Source organism: Gadus morhua, chromosome 12 (assembly GCF_902167405.1).
Source record: "Gadus morhua chromosome 12, gadMor3.0, whole genome shotgun sequence".
Classification (NCBI taxonomy): Eukaryota; Metazoa; Chordata; class Actinopteri; order Gadiformes; family Gadidae; genus Gadus; species Gadus morhua.
Genome location: NC_044059.1, coordinates 2,499,268 through 2,518,266, shown reverse-complemented (window position 1 = coordinate 2,518,266; position 18,999 = coordinate 2,499,268). Strand labels below are relative to the sequence as shown.

Here is an 18,999-nt window from a genome sequence, read left to right as displayed (position 1 = left end):
ATAGAAATTGTTCCGTAATATCGGAAACGTAATGAAACCATTGTGTAGCAAACAAATGAATTGCAGAGGGGCATCTCCTACTCTCTCAGACGGTTTCCTTTGCTTTGTGTGTCTCTTCTGCTTGTTTTTCTGTTTAATTACTTGAGACACCTGTCGTGTGTCTTTTCTCACTTAAAGCCACAAAACCAACAAGCATCTGAAATGATACTGTGAGAAGCGAGTACAAGGTGATTTGATTATATATGGTTGACATCTTCAAAGTCATCCGTAATGAAAGGCTCTCCCAACATGCCAGAAGACTTCCCGGGCCGGGGACGTCGCGCCTGTCTTCATTTGCTGCAGCTGATTTGAGAGGTTCACGCTGAAAGACCGAACTAATGCGTCAGTTTTAAATGTCGTGTCACATAATAATGTTTTCCATTTTTCAGTCAGTTCCAAAAACATTTAGTTGCATTAATGGCTTTAGTTTGTATTTGTTGCGGATTAGTATCATTTAAACAAACAATAACATTTCAAGTATTAACCACTATAAAATGAAACTAAAAATATAGCTGCGAGCAGCAATGTGGGGGTCAAGCAGAATAGGACTCTATAAACTAATTTTGCTGGACATAATCGGTTAGGTGGCTAAATGATGACCGTCTCAGTGATTTCAGCTACAATGAAAGCTATTGGCAAATGGTTATCACAATGAAAATACATTGAAGTTGCTTTCTAAGGGTTGGAATAGATTTGCTGCTAACAAAGCCCCCATAGAAGTTGATGATGCCCAATTATCAATTACTATATCAACAGGATAGGGTCATAAAACTATGAGACAAGATTGATTTGGATACATGAAGGCCTCGCAGAGATATGAGCTCACTTCCTGTTAGACGTCCCCCTGAGGTCAAAGGTCACCAAATTGTTTGGGTGTCCCCAGAATGATGTCATGAGTCTATGTACCAAGTTTGGCTATGATATGATAAAGAGTTGCTGAGAACCTCTTTGCCGTCAAGTTTGATTGGCTGTCACGGCCAAACAATTTTGAATTTGAAGAAGCTGTTTAATAGATTTGTTCAGCTTGGTCCGAAGATCATATGGCAAGTTTCATGAGGATTGGAAACAATTTGTGGCCTGTGGATCTGTACTATTGATTTTGACAACTTTCAACATGGCGGCCAAATTCTGATGTTGCCATGAGAAATAATTTATTAGCTATATGAAGAGGTCTGAGAGTATCACCAGACATTGAAAATAAGTTTGAAATATACTCATGTGAAGGGAGAGGAGTTAAAACACATCTTTATTAATTATAGCGTCCCCTAGAAGTCAATGGTCACCAAATTCATTGAGTGTCCCCATGATGATGTCATGGGTCTATGTACAAAGTTTGGTTATGCCAAAGGGCTGCTGAGAAATTGGCTTACTACCTATTTGGCGGCTTTGCCGTCAAATTTGATTGGCTGTAGCGGCCAAATGGTTTTGAATTTTAAAAATCTGTTCAATGTTTTTTGTCAAGCATGGCCTGAAGATCATGTGTGCCAAGTTTCGAAATGATTGGATACAATTTGTGATAGGAGATACATTTGAAGGTTTTTGACATAAACCAAGATGGCGGAAGATCCATCATGGCGCAAAATGACGTCATAGGGTGCGTTGAACTCGGCTTGGCCCAAGGATTCCAATGATACCTTGTTTGTGAATATTGGATAAATGGGTCAGAAGTTATTAGCATCAATGCATATCCAACTTTGACCTGTTGGTGGCGCTAGAGCTGATAGGCTAGCGACCTCAAATTAGCTCCATGGGATAATGGAACTTTCCTGCATCAGTGAGCCAAATTTCACAACTTTTGACCACGGCGTTCTATTGGCTGCCATAGACTCCCATGACAGAATAATAAAAGAAAGGTGCAAAAACAATAGGTTGTCTCGCTTCTCTGCTTTACCCCAAAATATTATCGTAATGACATTCATACTTACAAATACTTTTTTAACTAACTCAAAGCGAAGTGCTCTTTTAGCCCTATTCAAAAACAAAGGCCACAGTGAGTTTGGTAGGGAAATCAGAGTACTTTTAGCAATATGCAACAACAGAATCCTAAAGTAAAGGAGTAAGGTTCAATCACACCCTATGCCAGCGTTTCCATAAATAGGGGTCAAGGGAGATTGTTGACCTATAAGCTATATAAATTGAATAGTGCATGATTTGTAGCCAAAAACGAAACTACCTTTGGCACAATATGCAGATAGCAAATGTCATTCAAGGTATTTACAATCTATAATTATGAATTATAACAGGACAAAAGGGAAATAAAGTACATAGCCTATTCGTAGTGTCAAACTGTATAATAAAATGTAATACATTTCACGTTAAAAAAAATAAAAAAATAACGTCCATGTTTCTGTCTTGGCCGGGGCTTGTTATTATATTTGTCAAGAATATCTATCTTAAACAAATTACTTACGGCATATTTAGAAAATAAGATTAATTGCGAGTTATGTGCGTAAGAACGAGACCAAGGATCAATCCAACGAAGTATACATTTGGTTTATTTTGACATTTTAGCCGCCTCTGGAGATATTTGCGCGTGTGCATAGCTCCGGCAATCCGTCCAAAACATGACGTGAGGCTCGTTCCTTCCCTGTTATCTGTTGTTGATCCCGGTCATTTTGGAGTATGCGGGGGGGAAACACCATGCTACATACGATTATTTTCTGTTATGTTACTTATGGAATGTGTTTAACCACAATATAAGAGAGAAATACACATACAACAGTAACGGTGAAGTGGTGGAACCTTGTTTTAATGTGTCCCCTTCGGTGTAGTTTGTGCGGTGCACCGTTTGATTACCTAGCAACAGGAACAGTGGTAAACGTTGTAAGACATGTTAACGTGTTTGTTTTGACAAAGGTAATTCACGTCGCCCTTTAGTGTTTATTTCTGCTTCTTGATGTCGAGTCATCTTACCACTGCAGGAAATAACTGAAGAGATATAACGTCATGCCATTGCTTGAAAACCGAATAGTGTCTTTATAACGTACTTGTATTTGTTCGTCCTAGGATGTTTTCTCCAGCCTCATCTCAGCCTCTTGATGAAGAGACCTTCTACCTGAAGTGTAGAGCTGTCTACATCTCTGTATTTAGATCCAGTTTGACGAGTATCACTTCAAAACAACAGTTATGCCGTGGTAAATTACATTAATGTTTGGTCCTCGTTTCTCAGCCTACACATATCCTCGCTTATCATGTTTCTACGATCACTAATATAATAATGTTTTGTTATTTTAATCATTTAATTAAACTCCAACTCTAGCCATCCATGACTTTAAAATTACGTGAGCATCAACTTAATTCATACAACCATTAGGTTGTTGATCACCATGTATATTGTTAAAGCAGCATGTTGGCTCCGGCCATAATATTATCAAGTGCAAATCATCTTTACTTATGCACCTTTGTTACATCCCGCTTTTTGTGGGTTTTAATTCTCAGTTTGAAAACTTTGTGCTTCGGCTTTTGTCAACTACCTCAACTGTATGTTTCTGTATTCCTCCCCCATTCTATAGTTCTCCAATTGGCTGGAAGGAATCCCTCACTTAAAACTCTCAGCAAGTACTGGACGCCAGCCACTTCCAATCTCAACTTTGATGATTTCTGTGAGATACTCAAGTTGGAAAAGCAGACGGATGAAAATGAGCTTTTGAGAATTTTCAAAGGAATGGATGCAAACGGAGATGGCTTTATATCGCACAGTAAACTGGAAAAAGCCCTAACAACAGTAAGTAGCCTTGATCATTTGCAGAAATGCCGACGTGTGTCATGATAATGACACTGATACTACATTTTGATTTGGGAATTTCCTTTATTGAACACAAAAAGTCCCTAACTGTTGTCATATTTTGTGGTGAAGGAGAAAAAAAATAGGTTGTTATCCATTTTAAGAGTAGAACGGGTATATTAAACCGTTTGAACACTTGGTGGCCATTAGTAAAAAGAAGCAAAACATGATTACAATCAGGGGTTTTCTACGTTCTTATCCAAGCAACTTATTTTGTATTCACCAATTAAACGCTTGTATCTTACAAACTTCCAGAGTGGTGAGAAGATGACAGCTGAGGAGATCAGCGCCATTTTCTCAATAGCTGATGCCAACAAAGAAAGCAAATTAGATTATGCAGAGGTAAGCCTGTATATGTGTGATATTTCCTGTATCAGCATACAGTCATACATAACTATATTTGTTCTCCTTAATCTTCCAAAGAAACTTTTAAATCATCCAAGAGTTGTTTTAAGGCCATCTCAGATTATATCTTTCACGTTGAAGATCAGTCAGGTTTTATCAACCTATTTTTTCATTATGGTAAAAATAATAATATGATAAGGCTGCACAATTGGTTGCATATTAATCCATATTGCAATTTCCACCTAATCGGGACAGGCCGCCATTAATGCATAAGAAGAATAGACATCTGATTTCGTAGGCCCCCAACAAACATGTTATTAACTCGGCAGTAACCGATCAAAGGACCCAAAGGACTTAACATAAAGGGGGCTAGAGTCCTGCAATGTCACGTGGGTGCTATGTTGACAAATTGAATGTATAATCGATAATCACAATGACAATATTGGGCAAAATACAAGCCCTACAAGGTCATTGCAGCAAACTAATGTGTACTCCTGGTGGAACCTTAGTTCTGCCGAATGCTGGCTACAACGGCAGAGCAGTGCCAGTCCGAGGCTCTCGAGAGGCTGGAGGCCGATGCCAAGATGAGAAGGCAGAACTTCGGCAGCCAGATAGATGGCAATCCAAAGAGTGCCACGTACTCGTCTGCATCCCCCTCAGCAGCAGTACCCACAGCGACAACAGCAACCCTCCCCCAGCCTCCATCGGAATCACAGAGGCAAGATTCTGACCCGGCACTCAAAAAAGGTTAGACAACTGTATTCATCTTCTGCGCAACATTTAAGTCACTCTAGTCGGTTTCACAGCATAACAGATGCAACATCCCCAGTATCTCCACTTTTGTCTGTTGGCAAAGAAACAAAATCTGTTTAAAATGTTAGTTTGATTAGGTCTAGGTCACCAGCCAAAGGCAGTTTTTTTTGCATATGCATCTTTTTTTTTTGTTTAAGTAATTCCTCTGTGTAGGAACAGTCCTTAGTCTAAGGAGGGCAGTTGTAGATGTTTGGCTTAAGCAGGCTTACATGAGATACATATTTGTTTTTCAATTAATATATATTTGTGTATTTCACAAAAAATTGCCTTAATTTGTTTTGTCTCCTGAGCCACAATATTTCGAAGAGAGGAGAATTGGGAAACAGTGTAGTGGTCACTAATGAAGGCGATGGGAAGTGTGTGGTGGGAGATCGTATTTTTTTTCGTGTATTTCACAAAAAATTGCCTTAATTTGTTTTGTCTCCTGAGCCACGATATTTCGAAGAGAGGAGAATTGGGAAATAGTGTAGTGGTCACTAATGAAGGCGATGGGAAGTGTGTGGTGGGAGAGGGGCGTGGGGTGGGTGGGAGTATAGCTGTAGTAGGGTTGATGGAGAGAAATTAAGAGCAAGTCTCTTTAAGAGATAATGCTATAGATATTTGGGCACTGGTACAGGAAGTCACTGCTGGATGACGAGGCAGGTCCTCTTCCAACCGCCCAATAAAATGTCGGACAGGGTTGGATGCGTGGGATTATCACATGACCGAAGCGCTCAGTTTGAATCGAACTATACATTGTTTTTAATGAGGAGTTGCCATGAAATGTCAGCATTTCGTTGCCACACACGTTGCTGATTCGATAAGCTGTTAAACAATTAGCTCCCCTGACTCGCAATATCAAAGATTGATGGTACCATTTTAACTCATCACCCAAATGGAAAAGTAGATCTGCTTACCTCATAATATGTACCATAGTCATCTGACTTGATGGATTTCAAAATGTGGTAATTTTCAGAAACAACAGCATTGTGGCTTACGTGGCCCTCCACTCTCTTGTCGGTTTCCAGTAATTTCCCCCGGATACACCAGAGATTTCTGATCAACTTGTCCTTTTCCTGTTGTACAAATGTGTGTGTGTGTGTGTGTGTGTGTGTGTGTGTGTGTGTGTGTGTGTGTGTGTGTGTGTGTGTGTGTGTGTGTGTGTGTGTGTGTGTGTGTGTGTGTGTGTGTGTGTGTGTGTGTGTGTGTGTGTGAATGATCTAGATAGTCGAACGCCGTCCCGCGTCTCTTCTGCACGCAGCCGCCGGTCGCCCCTATCGTCGACCGGCGTCACCATGACCGCCAGCAGCGTAAAAGCCAGTGGAAAGACACTGGAGCCCGCAGCGTTACAGGTAGCAACCGTCCCACACTCCTTCTCTACAGATAAACCTCCCCCATCCAACTGAAGGGCAGATGGATGGAGATAAATACATTGCGTCTGGGAACTTGTGATGTTACAGCAGGAGGCAAGATATAGAGCGTTAAACTTAAGCATCAAAAAATGACATGAACAACACAAGGACCGTGCCTGTTTCAGCCATGCAGATCCCATACTAACCATACTCTCCTTTACGTTTAAATGTAATAGAAAGTAGACATCTTAACCCTGTCTTTACATAAAAACAAACAAGCGGATTTATTGCAGCCACCTGATGCCACCATTAAAAATACTAAGAACCATCTCACCTAGAGAACAGGCCGGACATTGTGTCCACAGCACAGTATTGATTTCAACTCTTTGGTTTGTGTACTTTGCTTTTCCTTAACCTCTGCTGCTGTTCTTTACAGCAACAACAAAAGGTAAGTCCAGTGAAGGCAGCAGATAAATAAATAACTGGAACAACCCCCCTGCCGTTCTCAGAGCCAGAGGCACTGTAGCAAGATTGGAAAGGGCCAGGTGTCGTTAAGGAGAAAGTGTGTGTGTGTGTGTGTGTGTGTGTGTGTGTGTGTGTGTGTGTGTGTGTGTGTGTGTGTGTGTGTGTGTGTGTGTGTGTGTGTGTGTGTGTGTGTGTGTGTGTGTGTGTGTGTGTGCGTGCGTGCCTCTGGATATTGCCTTGTAGAGAAGTTCCCCATCACCTGTTTGTCGCCTTTATTGCCATGGCCAGGCCTGATAATTGTGTCAGTGCCTGTGCACTGCTGTAGGTGTGTTGTTTCTAATTGGGATAAAACTTTATTTCGTACAGGGAAAAATTTGACAAATTTTGTGTTTGAATGGAATTCCAAGAATTATATATATTTCTTTGCACTTTTGTATTGGATGAGAATTACAAATAGGCTAAGGGGGGCAAGAGTTGGAGTGTATCTGTGTTCACAGCGACCAGTAAATCAGAGGCCCAACCAGGGTTTGTGACAGCGGTCTGTATTAGTCGGCCGGGTGACCTCTCTGTAGGGGCATCATTTCTGAGGCCTTTAAAGAAGCAGACGTGTTGCCTGCGGCAATTTCCTTCTCATATTCTCGTACTGTCTGGACAAACCGCCAAAGTGTTACGATTTGATCTGTTACACTTTTCTCAGCCCAAGATAAATACTCTGAGAAAATTGCTTTTTTCCAAAGCAGTGACAGGTTCCCTGTTATGATACTTTATGGTACTTAATGGTGCTTTATCGCACTTCATACTACTATGTTTCTTTATTTAACTTGTCTACCAAGAGGAAATATGGCCGGTTGTAGCCCCGTGCCAGAGCCTCAATGTCCTTCTTCTGTGTGTCCACATTAACTGTGTTTTCCTTTAATGCGTCTCTGATGGCGTGTACTAAAATTTCATTCCCTGGTTTCTATGTTCAGTCTATAAATAATGGCCTCGTTTCGACCGCGATCGAAGACAAAAGGGAACAAAGGGATTTCCAGAATGAGAAATAAATGGACGATTTCATAAATATTTCCAAAGTAGCCGCTTTATATTTTTCAAATGATCGTCGGCCAAGATTGATAACCTGTATTCATCAAAATAAATAAATACTAAAGATTTGGAATTTTCCCTGTGAGGGACCGTGGTAGGTGATTTGGTCCCGCTCTTTATTCAAATGTAACGGAACACTACTGCCCTCTTTTGGACAGACCGATGAATAGCAAAAATACCATGACCTGCCCGACGCTAGTCAAAAGGCATTTTTACACTGCCAAATACGTACGGTCGCGGCTTGGTAAGGAAAGTTCCTCTGGTACTTTCTCGTAGATCTCATCAACTTTCCCGTCTTCGTTAAACGCGGCTTTATCACCTTCTCTCCCATGATGGACAGCAGCTCGCGGATTTCACCGTCCCGCCAGTTAGAACTACTCATGTTGATATCGCTGCGTTGTCTCTGTTGTAGAGACAACGCAGCAAGACCTCTACCCAAGTCCCGCCGCTTGGACCGCAAAGGTGTCTAATGGCATTTACATGAAAATGAAACCCCCTATAGGGTCCGATAGGGTAAACTGGGGTGTGAAATCAAGCCGGTATATTACCTCGATCAGTGTAAATACGTAGACCATGCTGGGCATATTTGGCAGTGTAATAACGCTTTCCACCACACGGAGGACTTTATGGCATTCCCAAAGGCGCTTCAATTTGTTTGCAGGAATGGTTTGTTTCCTTCATAGTATAAATTGTTCCTCTGAAAATAGTTGATTTTGGTCAAACATTAACTGGATAAATTTATGTTTTTAATTTTTAAGTACAAGCAAGCACACCCGTTCTCATCATCACATCACCATGGTTACGGTGAGTTCTGTGCCTCCGCCCCCAGAACTGGCAGCATGTTGGTGTTAGAGGGTGCTTCTTCCTGGAGGAGGAGGAGGGCAGCATCAGCTCCCTGCAGTACCGCTTCCACCTGCCCCAGCGGTCGTCCGTCTACCTCAGCATCCAGCCCCTCAGCCTGGGCCATCACACGCCTGGTAACTATACAAGTGTGTGTGTGAGATGAAGACCAACATTAATTGATCTGTTTCTACAAATGTATTTATTGTTGGTCGCTTTGGAAGAGTGCTGACCATGTGTGTAATTCAATAGTAAAATAGAAATTCTCATTGTGGACACAGATGATAGATTGGCAGTTTCATATTAAACAGGCCAAATGTAGCAGGATACAATTCTATAAATGAGAAAGAAAATAATGGGGATTTTTGTGTATATATTTTTTTATCAGGCACTGTAAAATCCAGTCCCTGCTCCGTTTTTTTCGTATATTTTAATTGACTAATTAAGGGCGCCACCAGAGGGCGCCCCCAACGCATTTGCCGGTCGCCTATGCCGAGCGCCGGCCCTGTTTGCAGAAGAAGTAACTTGGAGAAAAACCCTTCATTATTCATTTAAACTTTGCACAATCACCATGTTGACAGCTAGTGGTACAAACGTAAATAATCTCAAGCTATGCTCCTTCAACAGAAACTTGTGACCATTCAGGTGTAATTTCCCTTCACAATAATCCTTTTGACCTGTCATTTTTCTGCTCTTCCCAGACAAGGTTTCCTCAGGGAGCTGGATGACGGTAGACACTGCTATCTTCGTAACGTCAGCAGGGCAAAGCAAAGAGGAATGTAACCTTGTGTGTTTCACAGAGGCCAGGGATGAAGAAGTAAGTGTGCGTGTGCACGATTTTTTCGAGCAGTGGTGGGGGTTAGGTCTGGCTGCACTTACAGCCAGTGCGTTAACATTAGGGATGGGTCAGTCACGAACGATTCGTTCACAACAAACAGATCCCGAAGGTGAACGACGAGAACTGATTCCCAAAACAAGAGAACTGATTCTTTGATTCTTTATTTTTTTTAACATAAATCAAAAATATGGTCACGTATATGGGGGGGGGGGAGGGGGGGGGGCAGACCAGACACCTGTGAGATTCCCTGTAAAATTACGTAATCTGACTTAACGAACGAATCAAACGAACAGATAAAACGAACAAATCGTGATAGTGAACGGAACTGAAAGAACTGATTCCCGTAAAAGAAGTGTTTTGCCCATCCCTAGTTAACATCGACCCACTAAAAAAATAAAAAAAAACACTTGTGTGTTACCCCATTACGACAACTGAGCAGCTCTAGTGAAACTGGGTTTCACAATATTTAACTTTCCCACAACTCAAAGGGTAACCTCAAGGTACATTCCACTAAGGCACCGTTTACATGAGGACGCTTGCGGGTAAAAACCACCAAATATTTTATCGGAAGTGCCTTTCGTTTAGATCGTGACGGCGTTTTTAGGGCTTAAAAACGCAAAAATCTGAAACCACCCTCCAGAGTGGAAAACTTGAATACGCTCCGCCATAGCGTTTCTGTCTACACTGCCAAGACGCAAAACTCTGCTCAGATCTGCTCACGTCGCGTACGCGTTTACGTCACATACATGCCCCAGTACAGGGAAATAAACAAACAGGTTGGATTATTTCGATGCCTCAGGCCGTCAAGCTGCTCTGGCAGCTCTAATACATTTACAGGAGTCTTTCCACGAAATGTACAGGATATGTACAGATAGTATTACTGAACAGAGAATGATCTGTAATTATGTTTTGGTTTTCGCGGCACAGATAAGAGAAGAAGGAAGATTCTACGAATGCGCTCAGACATGGTGGTGTTGTGTGATGGTGTATCACAGCACCACCTAGCCGCCTGACATGCATACCCAATCGAAATCCACACACTTTTGCGTCACCGTATGCACGCAGATTTCCTCCTGAAAACGCTTGTCTAAACACAGAATAAAAAATGAAGACGCAACGCCACTTTTGCGTCTTCTGTTCAGAACGTCATCACGTAAACGTAGCCTAAAGCTTTGACTTATGCCAATTCACTGCTTTCCTTCGCCTTTCCTCCCATTGAATAAACTCAAATGAGTGACTTGAAACACTGGGGTGGACTTTTTGCTCATGAACAGAGGTACGTGTGGAGTGGAGAGCTTGCCGCTGGGAGCTACTTCCTGCTGCCCTTCACCAGCGGCTGCAGGCTGAGGAGGAGGAGAAGAACGGCCACGCCAACCAAACCAGAACCACTGGTGTACCGCACGGACAGTGGGGAGCTGGATCTTACCAGGGCGCTCCGGTGTGTGTGTGTGTGTGTGTGTGCGCAACATGGTCATTTCTGTACCCCATGCATGTTGTGTGTAGAGCCTTTTACTTTTTATTTACAAAAATTGGCCTTTCTCAGGGGAGATATAATGACACTATTTTATGTAAGCTAGTTCGTCAATAAAAAAAAAACAATTGTTGTCAAAATACTGGAGATACATGAAAGGTGGTGCTGAATGAAAAGTGGTCAACAGTTGTATTCACGTGTCATTGTTCACTCCGCCACAGGGAGGCGCTGTCTGACATCTTTGACGTGATCGACCTCGATGGGAACGGCTTAATCAGCCTAGAGGAGTACAACTTGTTTGAGCTAAGGACCAGCGGGGAGAAGTGTGACGAGGAAGCCTGGGCTATCTGTAAAGGTGACCCGCCCATCATTTTCCTACAATAATGTGATCAATGATCATAATCATTTCCTCCCAATCTGAGAAAATGTATATGATACGTTCAATGCTGAGCGTTGTTTTGTTTTGGTCCAACAGCTTTTTTTTGTTAGTTTGTGAGGTTTCTTCAATGAGTGCAAATGTGACACACGCATACAAACCCCACAACCCAAGTTCCTGGAATTCCCTCTGTCATTCTAACAGAGGAGTGCCTGTAGCTTAGTGATGAATAATAACCCACTAGTATCCTCACAATATCAGCAACATGCTTTGCGGTGACAGAGGTCACAATCAGACCTGTGGTCTTATGATATATTTCCTTCCCTTTTCTCTTTCCATATTATATTCCTGTCTCCGTTGTCCTGTCCATGCAGTCTCAAAATGCAGCTGTTGGTGCCACATTTGGTTCTCTTCTACCATGTCTGTTTGTTTATCTTCGGCACGCGCCTGGCACCAGAGACCTTTGACACCAGGAGGAACCAGCTGACCCGGCAGGGCTTCATGGAGCTGCACCTCATGGAGGCCACAGAGAAGGACGGGGACCCGTCGGACCTCTGGCTCACCCTGGAGGCCATGGGCTACAACCAGGCCCTGGAACTGGTGGAGGCAAGCAGCAAAGAACCAACACGTATATTTAACCATCTCTGTAGATATTAAGTTCTGTCAAAGTGAATCGGTTCACCGTTAAAGTATAATGTGTATTAATTTCTGTTTCTCTGTTTCGAAACAAATTAGACGTACTCCGACTGATTAAACTGGTTCTCAGCTTCTATATAGAACTTGAACATGTCTTAATTGGTAGTCAGTAAGCATGTGCATTTTACTCAGAAAGATTGTTGTTGTGGTAAGAAAATTAAGTGATGCTACGTGACAGGAAATAGTTGAGTCAACTAACTACAAATAGCAGCAGGCTTAGTACAGGTGGAAAGTATGACATGATGGAACAATGGCATCTTCTATTAGTACATTCTTTATCAGAAGACATGAACAAGTGGGTGGTCAGTTTCTTATTAGGACACATATTAACTCCACCCAATGACCTCACTCACTAACAAAACCCACTCACTCACTCACTCACACACACTTACTCACTCTCACACACACTCACTCACTCTCTTTTCCTACTCTCTCACACGCCCACACGTGGATATGCAGGCGTGTCCGTTCCAGATGGACGTGCACTGTGAGGGCTGCCCTCCGTCCCTCCAGCCGCTCAGCCTGGACTGGGGCTCCCGGCTGCTGAACCAGGCCCTGCAGAAGTCCATCGTGGCCTCAGCGGGGGAGGCCCGGGCCCTCAGGGGCCACGACAACGTCCTGGTGTACACCTACCGGGGGGACCACCGGATCTCCTCCCTCGTGGCCAACAAGGTAGAGAGGGGCTGGACCATCACTGACTTCTGCCTGAATGTTACTATATTATTTGGAATGGCCTTACCCAAACCAAAAATTCAAAGGACATAGATACATCGTGGTGTTTTGGTTTTGATCGGTAACGCATGATTTTGACTAAATGTGATCTCCCCCTTCCGAGATCTCAATCTCAATCAACCTCTTTCCAGTTTGAACTTTATATGTGGGCAATGCATTTATCAAATCATTATGGCTGTAGCTATTTTATACTGGCTATAATTAATATGTAGCCTTGGTATCCATTCACTTAGCAACGGGAGCGTGTGTGTGTGTGTGTGAGTGTGAACCTCGGGCAACAACTAAGTGTTGAGCCCTGTAATATAATTTAATTCTGGGTTTTTAACAAAATGTTGACCTGTTGGATGATCAATTGAAATACAAAGCACATTTTGAGACATAAATACCGTGGATAACATTCTGTCCTGTAAAGCCAAGTCACAACTTACAACTGCCTACAAGAGGACCCAAGCACATTGCTGCTTGTTTGTGTTGCAGGGCATCCAGAAAGTGACTGTGCACGTGAACAATGAGCACAGCAAGAATTGCTGCAGCAGCAGAGGCATGAGTGTGTTTGCTGTGGAGGTACCAGCCAAAACCAAGATGGTGAGCAAAAACTCCTACCTCCAGCTCTGTGTGTGTGTGTGTGTGTGTGTGTGTGTGTGTGTGTGTGTGTGTGTGTGTGTGTGTGTGTGTGTGTGTGTGTGTGTGTGTGTGTGTGTGTGTGTGTGTGTGTGTGTGTGTGTGTGTGTGTGGGTTAATGAGTTATTTAGTAACACACCTGTGAAAGGAATTGTGTCATGTTTGGTTGTTGTAATAGCAGTTGTGAAAAAGACAAATTTACTCAAGACGGGAGAACATATTTTGTCATGTTTTGACCGCAAGTTCAGCCTTGCCCTTTATAGTTTGTTCGCTGTTAACCTGTAATATTACCTGTAGTGTTGGTTGTATCATGCCCATCTGCGATTGAGCCTGCTGTCTCTGTATCTGTGCCTGATAAATAAATGGTTGAACATTAAGAAGAGGCTGGATATATCAATGCATATCTGACTGTTGTAACCTACTGGCAAGCAATCACATGTTTGTATCTTAAAAAAAAAAAAGGATGGTTGATTCACCTATTATAGACAACAGTGTAGGCTAATATGTACCACTACAAATGAGTTCACCAGTTTTGCATATCTTTAAAATAAATAACTAAATAATAATATGTTGATTACCCTTTACCGTAAATAATTTAATAGAGCACCAAAAAATGTATCTTAACAATCTCCCCTCTTGATACTTGGCTGTTTGAATTTTTGCCGCCTCTATTATATATTTTACGGTAGCCAGTAATCGACTTGTGTGGACTTCCTGGAAACATGGACCTACCGGTAAGGCACAGACTTGGGAAAAAAGTATTTTTTAATAAACACCCGTTACACTAACTAAGTTGTTGATGCTTTGTTTTATGTGTAGGGACTAGGGCCGCAACAATGAATCGATAAAAATCGAATTACTAAAAGCGTTGGCAACGAATTTGGACATCGATTCGTTGAGTCGTGCGATACGTCACTCGTAGGCGCGGCACTGTTTACAGCAAGCTGCTGACAGGTTGGTTCATGGTTAATTAGGGCCATATGAAATCCGTTTTATTTTTTTCCAAATTCCGTTTTATTTCTTTCCAAATTCCGTTTTTTCCGTTTTAATTTTCATTAATTCCGTTTCTACACTTAAAATCATCAGAACGAGTGTCAAATAAGTGCGAACGAATACAATTTAATCAGATAGAAGACTACATTTATTAAAACATCACAACATTGCACTGTTTTTAGTGCTTCAAATAAAAACATGACATAAATATTAAAGTGCTTATAAACTCTTTTTTTATAAACTCAAATTGTTGTTTGAAGGGGTGTGCCCTGGCTACGGCGGTCATTGTTTTTCATATGGATTTTGGACTTCAAGTGGTCATCGCGCGTATCTTTGCGTTTCCAATCGATAGTATGTTGACATATTCTACAAAACACCTGAGTGATGGAAGTGTTTTGGATATTGTTCGGCTCTGAATTTGGGGTTAGAACCGAATTACGGGCGCTTCAACTTCTTCTTCGGCTTCTTGTTAGGAGCGGGACCTATTGTTTGCGTGGTGGACCGGGGATTTTTTTTTAACATTGTTGTGCGAGTGACTGCTAAACATTCAGTGACGTTAATGTCACCTGTGTTGTTTCCCTTTTCCCTCGAAACTGAATTTCACCAAAATAATGGCGAATTCCGCTGCATTCCGCTGCATATTGTAAATGTGACGTCTGATGTGCCTTGTCCCTTTTGCATGTTATATGTGCTGAAGAACAGGAACCTGCTGGAAATCAGTCATTTTACTAAGACAGGCCCGTTTTAAATTGTAACTTTGTTACTTTTAATACTTTCCTGCTTAATAAAATAATAAAAAAATAATAATAATTATCCGTTTTTATTGTCCAATTCCGTCCGCGTTTTCGTTATCGCGGATTTCATAGGGCCCTAGTTAATGCACACCCACAGCGAGCTTTAGTGTGAGCGACCACAGCTTGTATTTTGGTCATATCTTAACACTGGACTGTTGGCCTATATAAAAGTGTTGTAGCTTCACTGTCTTTGGGTTAAAAAAACTCCTTCAACTCATTATCCGTCCGTCTAGTCCAACCAAAAACTGTCAGCTGCTGCTGCTACAGACGGTGTGCAGACGGGCTTGGAGTTGGCACCGCGTGCATCAACAGTCATTAAAAGCAGCATTTCTAATCACACAACCGGATGGTGTAGAAAGTCCCGTCAGTTAAAAATAGTAATCCAGTTTTTAAATCCATGTTAAAATCTGCAGGATACAGAGCTAGTTATCTCAAAAAAATGTAGCAAACAGTGTCAAATGTGATGTATTCAGGTCGTCTCAGTAATATCATTGATGTGTTCAAATGCAACACCAAAAAAAAGAAAATTGAGATTTTGGACAAAAACTTTTTTTCCCAGCAATATAAAATAGATAGTAACGATGGAATTATGACCTGTTTAACGTCCTATCTTGAGCTATGATCATCTTATCAGCAATTAAAGCAATAATACAAGTTCTATTTCAACAAAATAATAGAAAAGTATCAATAAAGACTTGGATCTTTAAGGAGTCTCGAAAATGGTATCAATATCAATAAAAATTAACGATCTGCTGTCATCTGAGAGAAATTAAGATGATTTCATTTATTTTTAACCGTTAGTATTTATCGGTTAAAGATCTTATCGGTTAACCATGGACATCCCTTATATATTGTATACATATATAAATGTATATCATACATTGTATGTTTTTTTTATGTTATCCCAGTTATGATCTTTTATATTTCTATCATTTAATATTACTTTTAATAATTCTGGGACATTGGAGCAATAAACTGGTGTTTTTACACTTTAGTCTGCACTGTGAATTTGAAGTAATGTTCAGGGTTAGGGTTAGAGATGCGGCAATTACAAATATACATTTTTTTTATCTGATTTATCGATTAATCGAAAAAATAATCGACAGATTAATCGATTATTAAAATAATCGTTAGTTGCAGCCCTAGGAACCCTTGTCATGCTACTGCAGAGGTCTGGTGCTTTTTGAGCAAGTAGTGGTTAAAAAATGGAAATTTGGAAGCGTTCACACCAACCCTAGCCAATATAATGCAAGCAATTTGGGCTATTACATTGCTCCGGGAATTCGTGGGCAAGCTCTATACTCGATTATCAATAAAAAAAGCATCTGAAAAAAAAAGTTACACTTTAATCATGGTTATATTGGATAGATAAAAAAAGATTGTGATGGGGCTCATTAAAGAACAATGTTTACTGCGATCTCTACTAGGTTCACCAGCATGTCCTACCCATCAACGAGAGACAGGAGTGGACCTACTGCTGTGTGGAGAGCACCCTGCCCAGCCAATGAAGTTCTACAGTGTGACTGTAATATGATCTTTAATATTTATCAAAATGTGAATCTATAATCTTTATCTATAAATTGCATTTATCGATAGCACTAATGTGATGGCTCAATGTCGATTTATAAGTTATCTTGTTTATATTTGCATATACATATTTTGAAGGTACTGTAAGCTAGTGTTATGTTTGTTTCATGTTTAATGTAAAGTTTTAAGAATGGCACGCACTCAAAACCGTCTGAAAATGATGAAGGTGTATTCGTATAGTTTATCATCCTTATGTTTGTTCACACCAAAAGCGGTGTGAATATTTGCACCACATCAGTGGAGGCTTCTCCATTGAGGAGAGGGAGGAAGATCCTCCCTAACATTGTTGAGAATAAAAAATTTAGATTGCCCCGACTATTGTAATGAATTAATGCCCTTAATTATGACTACTTTATTGCCTTTGAATATATAATGTTCGTTTCCCTGGGTAAAGGGACATTAGCACCCCCTATTGCCTATTGACAATTACTTCAGGGAGGAACGTCCTCCCTCCGCCGCCGTTCACTCCCATTCATTTTCCCGAAAGTACTGGCGGCCGGGGGATAACATGGGTTTCAATGGGAGAGAGGAGGAAAATCCTCCTCTGAGTGGGTGGGACCTTAAGGGGTCTGATTCGCGCAAAAATCTATCCGTCTGCGCTATGAGGCAATAAGCAGGATCCCTGGATGTTGAGCAGTGTTGCCAGATTGGTCCGATTTCCCACCCAATTGGGCTACTTTTAACCATGTTAGGCTGGAAAAATTATCATTGGGCGGGAAATCTGCCCAATCTGGCAACGCTGTCGATAGCAAACCCGGTCTGCGTTGCCGCGGTGCTCAGTCTGAGAGACGCAGAGTAAGTGAAATCTGCGATAGCGAGATCCTAAATGCTCAATGGAAACATTGGAAACGGAGGACATTGTTAACGTCTTATTACAAAAAGCATTCCATTCATTCAGAAAGAGGTAGACCACTTCCCAAAATCAAGGTCATCAGAAGTAATGGCAACGTCAGTGTTGTGAGTGCTACATGGTTTGCTAGGTAGGCCTACGCATGACTTACTGGTAGCATTACAAGCAATTGTAACTGAAAATAAACATAGCTAAATAACTTCAGTCAGTGAGGGCAAAAATAGGCCCAATAATAGGCCCAGATTTTTTTATTTACTTTTACAAATCAATAGTAGGCCTGATTTGACTAATATGCTTTGCATCCTTTCCTTCTCAAATTACAGTGATGCCACTGGTGGCTTTGTATACATTTTGTTCACATAACTCCCTCCCTGCTATTTTGTAGTTCACCAAAACACCCTGAAACAACTTGAGTCTCACATTCTTATGCCACCATACACCAACAGTGCAAGCAGGCCAATGGCAACCAAGCGCGCAGTCCTTCCTCCCTCACTTTAAAAACCACCAGCCGCCACTGCACCACATGTTCGCGCAAGTTTGATCGCACACACTTCAAAACTCTGCATGTCTAGGAATAGCGGCCTACCTCTTGTGAACGCCAAAGTTTCTTTCCTCCAATTAATTCTCAACCAGGGCTGAGATAACGACCTACTACGAGTGTTTTGTCGAAAAACCCAATGCAGAGGCATCCGTAGGCGCACACAGCTCTTGTGTAGCGTCGACAAAGGATCCATATGGGAGTCCTGTTTTCAATAAAGTATTAAACCACCACCCTAAACATCTCTGGTGCGGTGGCGACACCTAGGCATACAACAACTATTGCATCCCACATATTGTCCCTGGAAAGGACCAAGGAGGGGGCCAGGAAGTCCAACTAATAATAGTCCGAACTCTCCCAGGATCCTTGGAAGGGTAATTTCAACTTGAGCAAAGTGTTAGAATCGTGCAAATCCGCATTAACTAGGTTGTTCGCGTCATGCCAGTCATCTATTCTTGACACATTTTTCTGGCCGAAAATTTGCCTCTAAACGTGTCTTGCATTGACTTTGTATGGATTCTTGCCGCACTTTCTTTTTTGGTATGAAGGCACCATGTAAGATGATAATAGACAGATAATGTAAGCATTGATTTTCTAAGAGAATTTATATAAATTAATATCTCATGTTCCTAGTGCCTTTATGAGACCCTTTAAGTTGATATCATCTAATGCCTTCTACATTTGTTACTTGCCATGTCAAAAAATATTTCACTGTTCAGAACAACCCTGCGTTATATAGTGTATATGACAAATAAAACACTGACTTTGATATGTCTTGTGTAAAATCTGACAATGATAGAAAT

The 18,999-nt window shown here is 41.4% G+C and overlaps 1 protein-coding gene across 2 annotated transcripts; it reads left to right on the top strand.

The window, feature by feature from the left end:
• Positions 1-2,629: 2,629 nt before the first annotated feature.
• Positions 2,630-17,124, top strand: efcab7 (EF-hand calcium binding domain 7). 2 transcript variants are annotated; one of them, XM_030371823.1, is made up of 14 exons: positions 2,630-2,895; positions 3,046-3,173; positions 3,552-3,763; positions 4,079-4,165; positions 4,678-4,915; positions 6,185-6,312; positions 8,690-8,837; positions 9,402-9,517; positions 10,813-10,976; positions 11,231-11,364; positions 11,843-11,991; positions 12,541-12,753; positions 13,291-13,398; positions 16,649-17,124. In XM_030371823.1, the coding sequence occupies exons 2-14, from the start codon at positions 3,047-3,049 to the stop codon at positions 16,727-16,729; spliced, it is 1,905 nt and encodes a 634-aa protein (XP_030227683.1). In that variant the 5' UTR covers positions 2,630-2,895; position 3,046; the 3' UTR covers positions 16,730-17,124. The 2 variants fall into 2 exon arrangements, with proteins under 2 accessions (XP_030227683.1, XP_030227682.1); XM_030371822.1 differs by having other exon boundaries at positions 8,690-8,849.
• The last annotated feature ends 1,875 nt before the right edge of the window (positions 17,125-18,999 follow it).

Excerpts from the sequence above, each read along its gene's own strand:
- efcab7 (XM_030371822.1), top strand. The coding sequence starts at position 3,047 with ATGTTTTCTCCAGCCTCATCTCAGCCTCTTGATGAAGAGACCTTCTAC. Across the intron at positions 3,764-4,078 it reads TGGAAAAAGCCCTAACAACA|AGTGGTGAGAAGATGACAGC; the intron begins GTAAGTAGCCTT and ends ACAAACTTCCAG. Across the intron at positions 11,992-12,540 it reads AGGCCCTGGAACTGGTGGAG|GCGTGTCCGTTCCAGATGGA; the intron begins GCAAGCAGCAAA and ends GTGGATATGCAG.